This window comes from Styela clava, chromosome 8, assembly GCF_964204865.1.
Source record: "Styela clava chromosome 8, kaStyClav1.hap1.2, whole genome shotgun sequence".
NCBI classification, from domain to species: domain Eukaryota; kingdom Metazoa; phylum Chordata; class Ascidiacea; order Stolidobranchia; family Styelidae; genus Styela; species Styela clava.
In genome coordinates this window covers 19,458,418-19,475,497 of record NC_135257.1, presented here as the reverse complement: position 1 = coordinate 19,475,497, position 17,080 = coordinate 19,458,418, and the positions used below count along the sequence as shown (strand labels likewise).

General features: G+C 35.8%; 1 protein-coding gene across 1 annotated transcript; it reads left to right on the top strand.

Annotated features, from left to right (window-relative positions):
* The first annotated feature begins 206 nt into the window (after nucleotides 1-206).
* LOC120346370 (nucleolysin TIAR-like) lies at nucleotides 207-16,398 on the top strand. The gene is made up of 12 exons (XM_039416086.2): nucleotides 207-365; nucleotides 1,351-1,496; nucleotides 2,293-2,389; nucleotides 2,569-2,670; nucleotides 3,185-3,236; nucleotides 3,516-3,603; nucleotides 4,121-4,196; nucleotides 4,844-4,937; nucleotides 6,128-6,426; nucleotides 7,125-7,240; nucleotides 7,824-8,027; nucleotides 10,044-16,398. Exons 1-12 carry the CDS (start codon nucleotides 294-296, stop codon nucleotides 10,141-10,143), a joined length of 1,446 nt encoding a protein of 481 aa, XP_039272020.2. The 5' UTR covers nucleotides 207-293; the 3' UTR covers nucleotides 10,144-16,398.
* Nucleotides 16,399-17,080: the final 682 nt, after the last annotated feature.

Below are 17,080 nucleotides of genomic sequence, written 5' to 3'. Positions count from 1 at the left end.
TGTTGAGATATATCTGCTTCATTTATTCCATATTCTGTTTCAGCCTTGAAGTCTGTGCCTTCAAGTCTGTGTTCAACTTTGTATATTGTACCATTATAGTGCTATATAGATATATATCTTGCCGGCTTTTCACTCCGCGGGGCAAATATATGAATCTTAACCTATATGTTGCGCAATAGGCTTAACAGAAAATATTTTATATTCAGCAGGACAATATTAGGGCTGTAAATTTTGTATTGTTGAGATATATCTGCTTCATTTATTCCATATTCTGTTTTTAAAACTGAAAGAAGATGCAGAACCCTATGACCTCTGCTGCCCCTACTGGACTTAACCTGAACCAGGGAATGCCTGGTGCCGCACAGGTAACTTTATTCAATATGTAAAAATAGTTATTAGAGATGTTTTTCCTTAACTTTATTTTTTTGAATTTTATAATCAAGTAGATCACTTTAAAACATTCAAAATCAGTTGCAAGGGCGTAAAATTATTTTGTGGATAATCTTTGCTATAACTGTTTGTAACTATAACTCTCAACTGTGAAATTTGATGCAACCGTGAAGTTGGAATTATCGAAATTTGCACCACATACCTTTCTTTTGTCTGGCCATAATCATTTTGCAATTCATTTTTGAACAATTCAAGATGGGTTGAATTTTACTGAACTGCTACACCTTATAACACAGTGGTTCCCAAACTAGGGTCCGCAATTTCGGAGGGTCCGCGAGACAAATCTGTAATATGGCTAATAGCTTGATAATACAAAAATTAAGTGCTCAAATTTGCAAATACAGATTTGTCGGCTTTTGCTGCTTCGCAATCACTGCTGGAGACACTGATGCTACACTTTCTGTTTCGATTGCGCTGCCCCATTGTCGTGTCACAGAGCTTTGGCCTGTGATATCACAGAGAGAGTTCAATTCATGCCACCACAAGTTTACTAATTGCAGATCTGTAGCTGAAGCAGCCCTTTTGCTTGTTTACCAAATATCGAAACAACGACCCCTTGTGGGGCGCGCCCCACCGTTTGATAACCTCTGCTCTAGAACAGGGCTACTCAACTGGCGAGACTTTTGTTCGTTTCACTATACGGCGCATTGATTTTTTTTTGTGATCCTTTAATGTTTTGTTTTAGTGTACAAGGCCGGGAATAATTAAAAAAATTGCAAGGGGTTTGTCATGCAATTTTTTTCAACAAGTTTGGGAACCACTGTTATAACACATTCTTCTACCAATGTCCTAGTATTATTTTTTGGGTTTGAAAGTTGGTTTTATTCTTGTGTTATTGTATTGTCCTGTCCATTAGGCCATCTTTTAGACTTAAAGACTAAACGTGCTCTTTTTTTCCAGGACCAAAGTGGGATGAACCCAGTCCAAGCATCGATGCAGAACATGTTGATTAACAACCAGCAGAATCCGATGGGAACGTTCGGTCAGATGCAGAACTCAATGAATGGAGGGGGAGTAAATGATGACGAAGCATATCCAAGAACCTTGTAAGTTTCAGGGAATTTGATGTTGAATATTGTCAATTTGTAAATGAGTTGCTGGGAACTAAAACAAGAAAAGAGACAAATGTTAGAGCAAAGTTTGGTGCGACTAATGAAGGAGTTACTGAGACCGTGCAAACATACAAAACGAGGGTCATGCTTTATTGTTTAATACTTGTTGTGCTCGTGTTACTATAAATAAGCCTGGTAACGAGAGAGATTTCCATGCGAGAGAAAAAGCGCTCGTGAGATATCCACGCAAAAAAAAACGCTAGTCATTAATTGATAAATTAGAAACCCGAAATACAAAAATTGACGCTTGGCGCCTGATAGGCGGAAACCGAATCCTGTTATCGGATCCCGTTGGATTCGAATCCTCCGGATTCGGTATTCTATATTGCCCATCCCTATATTCAATACTTGTTGTCCTCGTTTTACTATAAATAAGCCTGGTGACGACCACTTTCTATGCATAATATCTAGCTGCTAATATCCAAAAATACTCCTCGACAAATATGTGGGATGGGAGGTTCTGAAATGTCTGAATACTAAGATAGACCATAACAGCTAGCAGGTTCAGTCGGAAAAGTCTTAGGGGTCTAAAAGGTGTTCCAAGCTATGAATAATTGCTATACATGATACAGAAAAATGCTTTGTTTTACAATTTAAAACTGGCAGTTTCCGACCTTCAACCCGAGTTACACCCCCCCTCCATCCAGCTATGCACGCCCCTGTCCGTAGCCCATACTCTTTGCACTCAATGCGTATACCATATTTATATATTGATATTATTTTTCAACAGATATGTTGGAAACCTGGATTCACAAGTCACCGACAGTTTGATCATGGAGTTGTTTGGCGTAATCGGTCCTTGCACGAAGTGTAATATGATCAGAGATGTAAGTAACAATATTATCCTATTATAGGGGAAAACAGTCGCTCATTATTTGCATTAAATTTATTTATTTAAATTAGGGGGTTTTGTCATCAAGATGTGCTTTTCAGAGTCAACTTCCTGATGTTTTGTTATATCATGATCGTTCTGCTTTTCTTAACACGACTATTTCTCACATTTTAGCCGAGTGGAATGAACGACATGTATTGCTTCATTGAGTTTGCAAACCATTCCTGTGCTGCTGCGGCAATTACTGCGATGAACGGCAGAAAGATTTTGGGGAAGGTGAATTATTTTTGCGACTTTTTATTTGTTGCTGTGATCCACAATTGACAACCAAATTATTAAAATTAATCAACACTAGGAAAAATGAGAAAAAGAATAGTAAAATCGAATTCTGAATTGCCCATTCCCAATTGTGACTTGTAGGAGTGATATCCTTGTATAAGGAAAGTTAAAAATTTTATTTTATGAATCTGTTATTGCAAGGTATTTCATCCAATCCTTGTTCCCGATGAATGAAATTATTTTGCTATTTTATTTCAGTACTGGGTGAAAATCTTTAAACCCAGAGTTTGTTTGAGTCAACGGGCCATTTGAGAGTTTAGTCTGGAGTTAGTTGAAGTCAGTCTCACCAACGGTTAGTTTATGGTGAGTCACCACTCGAGATGTGTTACTGACTCTAGCTTTCCCAACACTATACTACTGCTCCTACTGTAGTTTTTACGCAATCTTCAAATTGATGTTGACGTTCATTAAAACGACTCTGCATTCATATCATTAAAATTTATTCATTCAGGAGGTCAAAGTCAACTGGGCAACCAGACCTGCAAACAAAAAAGACACAAGTAGTAAGTATACTGCTTTACATGAGTTGTTATTCAATATATCTAAAGACAAATATGCGTCAAAACTCAAATTCTTGTTTAGTAGAAATATGTACTACTGCTCATTGCTTTGAACCAGGATGTGCAACATTTTTTGTCGGTGGGCCATAATGACCAACGTCAGCATCTAACTGGGCCACAAAAATTTTAATTTTTTCCGTGTACTCAACGACTTAAAAATTCAAAGCAAATTGAACGGTAAAACGAATTAAAAAGTAATTCAAGTAATTCTTCTTATCCCAGGCCATTTCCACATCTTTGTTGGTGACCTATCTCCCGAAATTACTTCTGAAGATTTGAGAAGAGCTTTCAACCATTGTGGACCAATCTCGTAAGTAAATGTTCATTTTTTTAAGTTATTTGTGGTTGAGAATTGTTTTATTCATCTTGTAAGTGTTGGTTTGGAGTCCGTGAACCGCGAGTCTGTAGGTAGGGCTGGGCATTTTCGAATACTTGGTGATTTAAGAATTGAATCAAATATTTTTTGCTATTGGATCTCGAATACTTGGAAGATATTTAGTCGTGTTGACCGTTTTATTGTTGTGGGTCCCTCAGACACATAATTTAGTGAAAACAAGTAATGTAAACTTGAGAGCATTTATTTTGCTTAATGTCGATTTTGAAAACTCGCTGATGGCATACACGCGCAAATTTTCTCAATTTAAAGTAATTTCTGGGGAAATAAATGTTATATAAAATTGATTCTTTATTATATTATTCATTTAATTTTGGTTATAAAAGTACTACAGGTTTAGTACTTGAGCATATCCCATGTTTTACAATGAATAAGCGTAGTTGTGCCACCCAATAGCCATGACATATATAATCATCTCCTTTCTAATACACAGAGACGCAAAAGTTGTTCGTGACATGCACACCAATGCTTCTAAGGGATATGGATTTGTTTCTTTCCTAAAGCATGCCGTAAGTATATTATTCACTTCAAATTTGAAAATATAGTTGCCAGATATAACTGAGCTTGGTTTTTGGCTCATTTATTCCAATAAACTGGTTAGGGTTCGATTTTATTTGTCGCTATCGTAATTAATGTTGGCTTTTGTATTATATTTTCGATGACACCGTTTGTGCTTTTTATATTTTAAATTAATGTACATAAAGGCAATTATTTGCTATTTGGCATCACATGTTAAAGATTTCTGGTGCAAACTCATGTGCCCTACATAGGGTGTAATAAATTGCGAGTACGCCACGCTGAACAGAAAAATATTCTGTTTTTTTGGACACGTTTAGTGGCCATAACGATCGTTTCAAAATTTTGTTATTGTTGTTTGTCTCCGTCTCCATTTTTAAAAAATCGCTTTTCTCTTCGAATACTGGACCAATTGCTTTTATATTTTCAGTGGTTATAGATAAAATTTTTCTCCAAAAGGGTATTACTTTTTTTTTTTTCGCTATGACGTCATCAAAATTATTGCCACTGGGTGGCGCTACGTCTCCATATCTCTCTTGTTTTTGATCAGAGGCTTAGCAAAAATCATGTAGTCGTCATTCCTAAATAGAAATATTCATACAGTAGAATGCTTGATAGGTCATTGACCATTTTTTTTCAGGATGCCCACAATGCCATCGAAACAATGCGAGGCCAAATACTTGGATGCCGACACATTAGAACCAACTGGGCAACAAGAAAACCTGGAGTTCCAGGTTCGTATTTTTTTCTTTATTAAGGACTTCTGAATTTTTTTCGAATATTTTTTTCGTAACAAATTTTTCAACTAACTAATGGATAGAATAATAAATTTGATATGAGCTAAAGATTACACATTTAGACGAGTAGGCCTACGAAGAATCTTTTCTAAATGCCAGTAGTAACACATTTTTATAATCCATTGTATTCTGAAAGCTGCTGGAAGTTATTTTATTGTCTTGTGTTGCTGTCTTCTATATCTCCACTTTAGGAGACCCTTTTCTCAGTCATTCTGTCTAGAACAGGACTACCTAACTATTTTTGCTAAAGGTCCGTATACAAAACTTGAAAATTCCTGGGGTCGGTTCCGGTCTGGCCAGAAAATGTATTTCATACTGTGCCTAACTATATTTTAGTGACTCTATCCTATCGGTTGAAAAATTAAAGAAACACGAGTTGTGGAAAACTGAATAATTTCAAAATATTCCGCATCCTTTTACATATCCAAAGTTAAATGGAGACAATCCTCCAAAATAAAAACGAGAATATCGGTTAGAAACCGAAGACTTATCGATCGATAGTTAGGGGATCCCCCAAAACAGAAACTGCAGTTTCGATTCATCCGCTCTTGTAACTTGCGCACTGCGCATCGCACACACACACTCGGCGGGTCTCAAAGATTTCTCGCTTTACAAAAATCTAGATCACTATATCAATAATTGATTGATAACTCGCTAATTATACGACATAATTCGCCCAAAATCAATAGGATTCTGGTCCGAGATAAGATGAATGCACATGCGAAATAATAGGATTCTGGTCAGAGATAAGATGAATGCACATGCGAAATCTGGAGCAGATTCAATCTTGCTTTCGTGAGATATCGCGTGCATCTAACAGACAGACAGACAAATACCTATCAACATACTTACCGACTGCGGTCCGCCAGTTCAATAGCCCTAGTCAAGAATACTTTGTTTAAAGTACAAACAAAATTTAGAATTCTCTTGTATATAGTCAAACATTCTAATCATTCGGACATCCCTGTCCTGTTACATTTTGAAATGTATCACATACGTATGGTTTATTTTACACCAGAAATTGAATGAGGAATTTGAAATATTGATTATAATTACCTTTTGAATAATTCCATTATTCTGATATTTTTGTGAAACTCTGACTAATATCTTGTATTTTTTCTACTCAGATCAAAAATTGGATTTCAACGTCGTTGTGAACCAGTCAAGTCAGACCAACTGCACGGTTTACGTCGGTGGGGTGCAGACTGGTCTTACGGACATGGTCATGCGTAACCAGTTCCAAGGTTACGGACAAATCCAGGAAGTGAGAGTATTTCCTGATAAAGGTTATGCTTTTGTACGCTTGAGTAGTCACAACGAAGCCGCTCGTGCGATCGTTGATCTTCACGGATCGACTATTGAAGGAAATATCGTGAAATGCTCGTGGGGAAAAGAAGGCGCCGGAACTGGAGGCTCAACATTCAATGTAAGTGTCAAGTAAGACTGTCTAAAATCGAATGTTTTTTTGATTCGAATCGAAGATTTTTCTCGAATCGAACTGAATAATCGAATAATATCGCCCAATCCTAAATCCGTCTTTATTGTACTCGATAACCCCCCCATGCCAACCGGGTATTAGGAGAGACACCTTTTTACCGCAAAATGAAAGCGAGAGTACTACAGGGCAACTAGCATCAAGCGTCGCTGCTTGCCCAGTGAAAAAGGTCGAGAGGCTTTTTCTGCTTTATGTAGCTAATTCTAGCGATACGCAAATTAGCCGAAAAACTATTCGACTAATTTGCGATTCGGTTCGCTTAGACAGCCCTAGTGTCAATTCAGTTTTTTGCTATAAGAAAATTTTCTCTAAGATTCGGGCACAGTTATTAATAAAACTCCTTGAAGCACAAATCTTTAGGACGACATAAATTAATTCAAATCTAAAACATACCTTATTTATTATGTTACATTATGGGTGCTATTCCTATGTTTTTCTCATTTCTTCATCATATTTTGTAAAATTGGAGGAGCTCCAGAAGTATGTGTACCAAGATGGCGCACAACCTGAACCCTAACCTGGTACACATACTATGTGGAGGTTGTGCGCCATCTTGGTGCACATACTTCGGGCGCGCCGAATTGGAATAGACATCCTAACATTATTGATATGAAAACTCTCTATTTCAGCGATCGAATCCTTCTGGTGGCAACTCATGGAATTCCGCAGATATGTGGAGTCAACAACAGCAACAACAAACGCAACCACAACAATCCTTCGGGCAATGGAACGGAGCACAGTGGGGGTGAGAAAAGTTATATTTCAATACTAGCATGATGTTCATTCATCGCTTTGCTTTTCTCCAATAAATTAAGCAAATTAATAATTGTTCTACTTCTGTTTATTACTTATCGATCTCAATCGGTAAGTATGTTGATAGGTATTTGTCTGTTAGACACTCTCGTATGTTACGCGATATCTCACGAAAGCGAGTTTGAATCTGCTCCAGATTTTGCATGTGCATTCATCATATCTCGGACCAGAAACCTATTGATTTTGGGAGCATTATGCCGTATAATTAGCGAGTTATTAATTAATCAGTGCTGGGACTCAAAAAGTGTCACTATGGAGAAAGAGCGCTGTTTAGGGGGATCCCCTAACTTTTGATCGACAAGTCTTCGGTCTCTGGCCGATATTCTTGTTTAGTCTTTGTTATATTCTCAAGTCGACATGATGGCCCAATGGATTGAGTGTTACGAATAGACAAGAATTTATAATATGCAGGAATAAAACCAACTTTCAATGTTAAAATTTTCAATTTCTTAACTTGCTTAGCCTCGCAATGCAATTAATACTTCATATCAAAAAATTTATTCTTTATTGTTCAGTGGATACAACCAAGGTCAGCAGCAGCAAAACACATGGGGGGGAACATGGGACAACAGCCAGACCCAAGCGGCCGCAGCAGGAATGAATCAGTGGGCAGCATGGGGTAATATGCAGCAGCCCCAACAACAAACCCCGCAACAACAGGGAGGTGATGGATGGGGTAACATGCAGCAAACTAATACGGCTGCTATGTGGGGAAATTGGTAAGTTGACGACGTTGTTGGTTCTTTTTTCTTATCCGTGTTGAATGGCATGACTGTATCTCCTCGCAAATAAGCCCACCCTCTAAATTGGTGAATTTAAAATAATTCGCATGTATGTCGACACTATAAACAGTAACATGTACGTATCTAGACCAGGGTGGCCCAATTCCAGGCCCGCGGGCCACATGTGGCCCAGCTGCTTCTTATCTGTGGCCCGCGTCATATTCGGAGAGTAATCAATAAATCGCTTTTCGTGTTGTTTCGTAATAAAATTTACCAGAAAAATCTTTTGACCTATTGTTACATCACTAATGTTACTAAATTGACTAGTGTTATGGCTAGCCGAGGCAAATAGCAAAGTTGGATGATTTGTTTGGCAGTCTAAATCATTATCTGGCTTTTTTTCTTTTTGGTCGGTAATATATGCTAACAATATAGGCATCATAAAAAACTAAAAATCATGTCGAAATGCCGATTCTATTAGCCTGGGATGGCTGTGTCTGATAACTATGTGTTTGCACAATAAAAGTTTGTTTGTTTTGTATTATTCTTGGCACTATTGTGGCCCGCGGAGCCAACAATCTTGGACCACCCTGATCTAGACAGTCCCTAAGCCAAGATTCCCATTGATTGTATACCTAAAAGCTTTTACTTTCCTGTTTGTGGTTCGCTTTTGCATTCCATAGACGGCCATTAAAACCTAATATAATCCTACAAATTCAACAAATGGTTGCAGAAGAGAATTAGTGCAAAATGAGTTATGCTTGTATAAGCGGAACCCCTTAAATTGGCAACCTTTTTTTAGTTTTTAAACTCTGCTTATATGAGAGGATTTAGGGATTGTAAAGTAATGCAGAATAGTTCATGTAAATATTGCCTCGATTGATTTTATATTTGGTTGTTAGTGGTTCCCAAACCGTGGGCCAATTATGGCCCTCGTAATGATTCAATATGGCCCGCCAAACTTGAGCGAAATAGTTCAACACTTCATGTTTTTACCTTTTTGCGTTCTAGATACCGCCAATTTTTACGCTGTTAGTTTATGCACATGTATATTTGTAAGTAACAATCCGATTATACCGACTTCATTTTTCTGGCCCAGCGATATCTTTTCGCTTCTAATTTTGAGAAAGGCAATTGCTATTGTTGTAAACTGCTTGTCTGAGGAAGTCTGACTTTGGCCAGACGAAGAGTTACAGAATTCTTAGTAATACATAAAATGAAGAATAAAAAAAACATAGGTATATGACCAATTTCGAATTTATTTGAATATTCAATTCATTTTGGACTTGGTGGGCACTGTTTTCGGACCGGGGGCCAAAAGGTTGTTGCATTTTATTGACAATCTTTACAGTAACTTTGCAGTACAGTTGCGCAGATTGAATAGAATCTTTACAGTGTTACAAAAGTGGAAAACAATAAGACTCGTGCCAAAACTAAATTTAATCGCAATCTCAACATCTTAAGCTATTTTTGGCTAAAATATTCAAATTTGGTCTTAGTTTGGTTTTGGCAGCATCAGGAATGCCAGATTGAATTATCTAACGAGCCGGAATTGGCCCGTGGGCTTCAGTTTGCCCATGTGAGGTATGGTAGCACTCAACTTTAGAATATTTTGCAGTTTTCGCAATTTTTGATTTTCAATTCATTATTACTATTGACGGACATTATTCAAAGCGTATCGCCAAGTCTGGGTGGATATATAACAATAATAACTGAAAATTGAGATTTTGCAATATAAATGAATTTATCAACATATGTTATTTTACGAGTCTAAAATGAACGCGCGGACATACTTGATTATAATTGATAGTCTTTAAATTTATTTTACACCATTAATTAATGCGCCCTGCCGAGTGCGGCACCCGTTGCGGCCGTATAAATTACAATGGCCTCGGTCTTCCTTGTGTGTTTTCGGCGCTCTCACGTTCATAATAATTCAATGTCTTTTTTATACATATCATTTGCATTTCACAGTTTAGTATTAATCAGTATTTATTTATTATTTTGATTCAGGAACCAACAACAGCAGCCCCAGATGATGTCAAGTGGTTGGGGGGCAGGAGATAACCAACAGCAATCGCAAGAATCGGGGAATTTCGCCCCTCAACAGTAAAAAAATCAACAACTCACTTCAGCCAGTCGAAAAACAGTAAATAACTTTGATCTTCTGCCAAGCATGGGCCGAATTTGAACTGTATGTTCATATTCGGCTTGTGTTTGGCATGTAGTAATTTTCGACTCGGTTTTGGCTTGATTCCTTTTTTTCTTGATTGACATGTACAGAAATTTGTAGTAGCATTCATTGTAGATAATAATTGTATTTTGGGGGCGAATGGGGTAATGGACGTTTGGGTCATGTCGTTAAAATTCAAATTTTTCGTTGCAGTGTGGAAATACCTGTGTTCAGATAATTAATTTTGTTTTTTTTTTCAAATAGAATTTGTGGAGAATAATAAGGAATAACATGAAATTTTAGAGGCTATTTTTTTAAAACCTAAAGCCATCCTTGTATGCAGCTTCACAAATGGTGCAAATAATTTGGTGAGCAATTATAAATCAAAAAAATTTCAGTTTTTCAAGAAAATTGTCTTTTTTTAGCCAGAAGTGTCTTCTATTACAGTGTGCGCAATTAGGAGAATAAAAACTTCAATTAAAAAAAATGCAAATTATCTAAATTCTTGATAATTATTGTACAAAAGCTTGGTCTCTCAGCGAGGACGCTTAAAATACCATAAAAATATTTAATATTAATAACTGTGTATGGTCGTACCACTCCCTCCTGTCCATGTAGAAACAATTTTATTTCTCTTACATGGCAAAATAATAAATCTCCCTCTCTCTCTCTCTATTCCAATCCCAAATAAATATAAGATTCTTAGATTCTGAATTAGACCAGTTTGGAGGCAAATATGTCCTTTAACGTCCATTAACTCATTTGCCTTCTATGCTTACTTGAATCGATAGTTGTACATATTAGTTGTTACTGGCATAAAACTAGAATATTTGGAACGAATTTTTTTGTGTGGCGTAGTGTTTGTGTGTGTTTTGTCTTCTTTTTTGTGATCGGTTTTTATTTTAAATGTTTGTATTCGTCTTTTCTCTGTATGTATGTCCCTTTTTCAAACTAAAAAAAGCATTCCACGGTGTACCAACTTCGAAGTATGTATTTAAAAATGATCGTTTTAACCCCAGTTGGAGGCGGAGAGATTTAATAATAAAAATTTAGGCACGATTATGAGTGGGGAGGAAGATTGTGTTTTTTTCTACTGTTTAACTATTATGGTAAATGTCTACTACTTACTTCTAAGTGTCGAGATTTTTATGCACATTTAAGGTTTTCAAATTTTCCGTTTTGAACGTTTTTGTGGCACATTTTTTTCTTAATTAAACTTTCTTAAAAGTTTTTCCCGTTATTCAATTTTGACTTATTTCTTAATATTAGTAATAATAATAATACGATTTGTAAGTTTATCAATTACGATTTTTTCTCTAAATTAAGCAGTCTTGAGCGTCTAGCAATCATTGTCATATATCTTGAATTACCACAAATTGGAGGTTAGTTTACTATTATATAACAAAACTTACTTTTATTACATAGTTGCTTTGGTACCATCATTCATTTTTTCTTCATTTTGGTTTCTTTAAGTTTTATTAAATTCCCCTTTTTTACCAAAATTTGCTATTTCTCTTAAACTTATAAGCCAGGGAATAATTTGTTGTGAATATGTCTTTGAGAGATGAGAACTGTTGGGTTGTGAGTTATCTTTTAGTTTGCACAATTGATAGTAGTGATGTGGAATTATAAAAGGGTTTTTAGCTCTAACAGCTCTGCGGGGCACGCAACTCTGTACTTCTGATTAAGATTCGCTTCTGAGTAAATTTTTGTGACTTCGCTTCCAATAAGTAAATGTTTTTTAAAACATTTGTGTCATAACCCTCCTTAAAATAGTTATATTAAAAAAAAATTGTTGATTATTTTGGTGCCATTCAAAATATTTGAAACCGTTCTTTTGTATTTCTGTAATTGAGTAGTATGGTTCTCAGTTATGTACTCATGAACTTTCCGCAAAGAAAAGCAAGGAGATTCATTAAAAATAAAATGTTTAATATCTCATGAATTTTGAGTAAATCAACGACTGCTCGCCTTGTTTCGTAATATTAAATAACAAAAAATATATCTGTAACGGAGTATTTGCACTGTACTACCTTGTGTAAGCCAAAATGAGTGTTGGTAGAATGGTTTGTCTGTCACATGTTCTCAGAGACTCGAAACAACAAATTTTTCCCTGTTTAAGATTTTGCGAGCACGCGTTTTTATTCCTATCTTAATAATAATTTAAGCTTCTGCATAGTTTACTTTGAAAAAGACACTGTAGGGCGTCCGCCCTCATTTCTAGTTCTCTCGGATCAAAGTTGTCTTTGTTTTTCTCTCACTTACGATAGTCATGTGATTTCGTGCTTGAGTGACCACACGACACTTTTTTTCGAGTTATTATTGTTAGGCCTTACTTACTATTACAATTTTTCCTCCTGTTTATTAAAATTTGATTCTAAAATTTTGACTTTTTCTGTTTTGCTAATATTTCATTATTACTACTACTTTACTAGTATAAAGCGTGCGGCAATTATTTTTTGGAAAATTTTTAATCACCTCCTTGCGTGCCTAAATGACGTTATTTACCATATTTTTTCTGGTTTTTCTATTTTCATTGTTTTTTGGCTAATATTAATTTTTTTCCTTAAACTTGGTTGATTTTTCCAGTTCATTCTTATCCTTAATACTGCCATAGTAAGATGGTCATGCAAATAATTATTTTTGCTTTTTTCTGGTTAAATTTTTGGTCATTTTTACACAATTTCCTTCATTTTAAGATACTTCCTTATTATTATATTACTATATCCGCCAAAATTTTCCAACTTTTTTGGGCTTTATTGTTGTATTTAAGACTTTTACTAAATTTTTTTGATTAAGTAGTTGAAAAATGCATTCTTTCCGACCTCAAAACCAACATTTTTAAATATTTCTTCTCAAAAATTACTTCTTTGATTGGTTACTTACAGCCACTCCCATGCTAAGGTACCATTATCATCCATCAAATTCTTATTGGAAAGCCAGACTGCTGTTTGCTAAGTAATGTGCAGCCATTGCAGCTGTCATAAATAGTCAGATTGCCACTCCCTGAAAAATCTCAAATTGTCTTGCTATTCTTTAGGGTCCATCGTACTGTGTGTGTCGTTCACATCTCTTTCAGAAATAAGCCATATTATCTGTTGTTAAATAATTTCAATTGGGTCTAGTAATCTTGAAGATAGCTAAATTTGATTAACGCATAGCATAATCGTGATATTGCCAAATTTGACCGCAAAGTACCGTTTTCCAGTTGGACTATGAAGTTGCAGGTTCTTAATTTCTAAGATAATTTCGGAAATTTGCGTCTACTAATTTCTAAGAAATTTGCGTCTACTAAATAAGTATTGGAGGTCTAATGTTCATTTTATTAGTCTTTGGAAGTGTTAAGTAGCCGGTCGTTAAATTCCATTTGTTTATTTCAAATTTTTATAGAACTTTATGTTACTCGCTGAAGCGTTCCCTCCCTCAAGTTTCACTCCGTTGAGCTGCGAAACTCAAGGTGGAATTATAAAATCTTCTTCACTAAATAGGTATGATAATAATTGACGAATTCAACTAGTTAGCTAAAACGTTCCGGATTATATATCAATGAATAAATTATCATTTTTGTTTCCCCCAAAAAGGTTCAGAGCTGTTTTTATCTGTCTTTATCAGTAGTCTTATCATGATAGATATTTATCATCTCTAACTGTGATCTGAAAAGGGGATTTCTCACTCTTTGGAAAGGAGTTTGATTGCTTGATATCTGGTGAAAGAATAGAAGTTTGAATGGGCTGGATATGCTGCATAGTAAAAATGAAATTTGAAATTTTTTTTTCAAATAATAACTACATACTGTGTTCAGGGACAGTGGTTCCCAACCTTGGAGTCTCGAAGCGCTTTTCATGGGGCAAAGAACAAAATAATTTAACAGGGACTAACTATGTTCAGGGTGATAGGAGTGAAAAATGTGTGTAAAAAATAATTCATTTTAATTTTGGTCACCTCTAACCATATTAAAATCAAATCTTTAGAAAATACGGAATCATTTTACAATTTCCAAATTTAAATATGATCTGCCAAGCTATAAACTTGAAAATGATTATTTTTTATTCCGATGTAGTGTTCCCCTTGCTATTTGTGGTTTTTTACTATCTGTTTTATTAAAATGAAGTGAAAAAATTTGTTTCAGTGAATTTGTGATATATCATATTCCTTTGCTTCTAAGTAAGTACTAGTAACCTTGCTTGGAATATATCTAAGGAAAAATTAACTAACTGTGTCACTGTTCAAATTATCCAGCCCAATCATTGACTTTAATTCTTTCACCTTTATCTTGCATTTGGAGTTAGGTTTGTGTTTTCTTTTCTGTGTTTGTTTGTGTTCTCTGTGTTGTTTGTTAAAGGTTTTGTCCCCACAAGATTTAGAAGTTGTTTGAGTGAGGCTGTCCATGTTTATGATTGCTAAGTTTGAAGTAATTTAAACCAGTTCAAACCGGATTTTATCGGTTTGGCCTATTATGCTACTAATGTAGGTCCTGATATGAATTTTTTTTTGTTGAGAATATTACATATTTCGAAATCAACTCCATCCTCAGATCTAATGTCAATTACGGTTGATATCAGGACAGCAAATATCTTGTCATATTCCGTAGTGTTTTGAAATTAAGGATTACAATCAAAGTCGCGATCTTTTCTTGTTATTCTCATACTTGGATTGTATGATTTTACTATAAAAGCTAAACGTTGAAATTGACTGATCTAGATATGTTAGCACTCCCCCCTAGATCACATCTGGTTCAACTATCAAACTTTCGAACGCGATCAAATTGATGAAAAAACTAAAGTTGATTTTTCTCCAATTTTGCAACTTGTAGAATCTACGGCTCTGCAGTGGCAGAATGGCAGTCTTCCTCTCACAACTTCAATTTTTTGTGGCGTTTCATGTTTTTTGGTAGCTAGCTCTTGCTGCTTTGTCTATTATAAATATATTCGTGTGGCTGTGCCTTATTTTACAATAATTTTGCATTCACATACTGTACATTCATGGTTAACGCTTTTCAGAAATCAGGGTTTTACTGCTTTTTAATGAAAATGTATCAGTTTCCAAACTGTAAGCTAAAATTGGCTACTTTCTGTTATCTCTTGCGAATATCGGTAGTTTGTCAAAATAATAATTATGTTGCCTTCATAATTGGATGTGCAAAATTGATCCGAATCTAAATTTAAATTGCAAAAACAAAAAGAGTGCATCTGCAACCAAAACATGCATATTCTGAATTGAGCGACATTGAATTGTTAATGTACATATAACCTTGTGTATAATCTTACAAACAAACCTCCCCAATTCAATTTGAATACCATTTAAGTAGCCAATTTCAGCTTTTCGTTGGAAACCTCTTGTAGACGGTGGTTACATGTAGTAGTTATAATAATTTCGTTTTAGAATTTGCAATCCAGTTATTGTCAGACAAGCATATTCTATTGGTTGGTGCTATCTAAGTCGATTGGAGATATAATCTTGTACAAGTGTGCGTACATGATTATCTGTGCTTGAATTTTGTCCCAGGGTAAGCAAGGGGCGTCCCTCCGTGTCTATGCTTGGAGTTGCTCACAGGGTAATCTTTGGGTGTCTATGCTCGGGAGTTTACCCACGTTGTAATCAAGGGGTGACCCTCCCTTTCTATGCTCTGAGTTAACTCCCAGGGTAATCAGGGGTGACCTTTCGTGTCTATGCTTAGGAGTTTACTCCCGGGGTAAACACCGATGTCACCTCGTGTCTATGCTTGGGATTTAACTACCGGGAAAGTTTAGGGGTGTCCCCCCCAGCGTCGCATATAATTACGCTCAAGAGATCATTCTCATTTATTTCGGAGTGAGAGTGGGCGATCTTGCCTTGAGCAAATTGCCTATTCAAAATTAATGGCTAAACCATTATACATGTATATATGTTGAATTTCACTCTGGAAATTTCATTCCGGTGGAGAAAGTATGTCAAAAATTACTGAGTCTCCACAGGAATGAAATTTTCAGAGTTTAAAAAATGTTTCCAAAACTTTATGGGACACTCCCAGGTAATGCCCCCATTTTGAGACTCAAAGTGTGATTTACTGATCAGAATATGCTTGGCCATATTTGATATAGCGTGTTTACCGTTGGTTTAACTATTCCTACAATTTTGTGCTTTTTTTTTTCCTTAATTGTTTTTGTGCGAATGGATTTGGATTAAGTATCAGAATAAAATAAAGCTTAAAAATAATGCAATCTCATTTGTTCTAACGGGGTACTTCCGTAGTGTATGTACCAGGTTAGGGTTGGACGATAATTTTATTCCGATTTTCCTTATTTTAGTTCTATTACGAGTTCGGGGACTGTTCGTGTTAGCCAAGTGCCCTGCCCATAGGTTGCAGTCCCTTTACACATCTTGATGTAAAGTAGGCGAACAAAATTAGTTACCTCCATATTGGTACATACACTTCTGGTGTGCCTAAACGAGAGGGAGGTCGTAGGAAAAGGAAACCTTTGGTCAATGTGGGGAAGAGACCTGACGCAAACACCAGAGCTAGCACTGAATTGCATCAGTTAGTGAGATGCAATTCCACTATATCTATCAATCTTTATTGTCACGGAGGTCGCCCAAAACTTCGCTCAGAGATCAGTCTTCTTTATTTTTGAGTGGGTGTGTGGGACCTTGCTTTGAGCAATTTTCCTTGAAAAAATAAAATTCTAAATTAATCAGTTTATGGCAAAACCATTTATATATATATTTGAAACCTCTGGTCAGTGTGGGGGAAGTAGCCTAAGACAAACAAACACAAGTGCTACCGTTGAAATGGCATTCAACAGCTTGAATATTCTAATTTTTGTACTATTATTGAACACAAAATGGACTTCTTGTTTCGTTGTTGTTTTCATCTTCTATTTTTATTGTGACTTTTTTT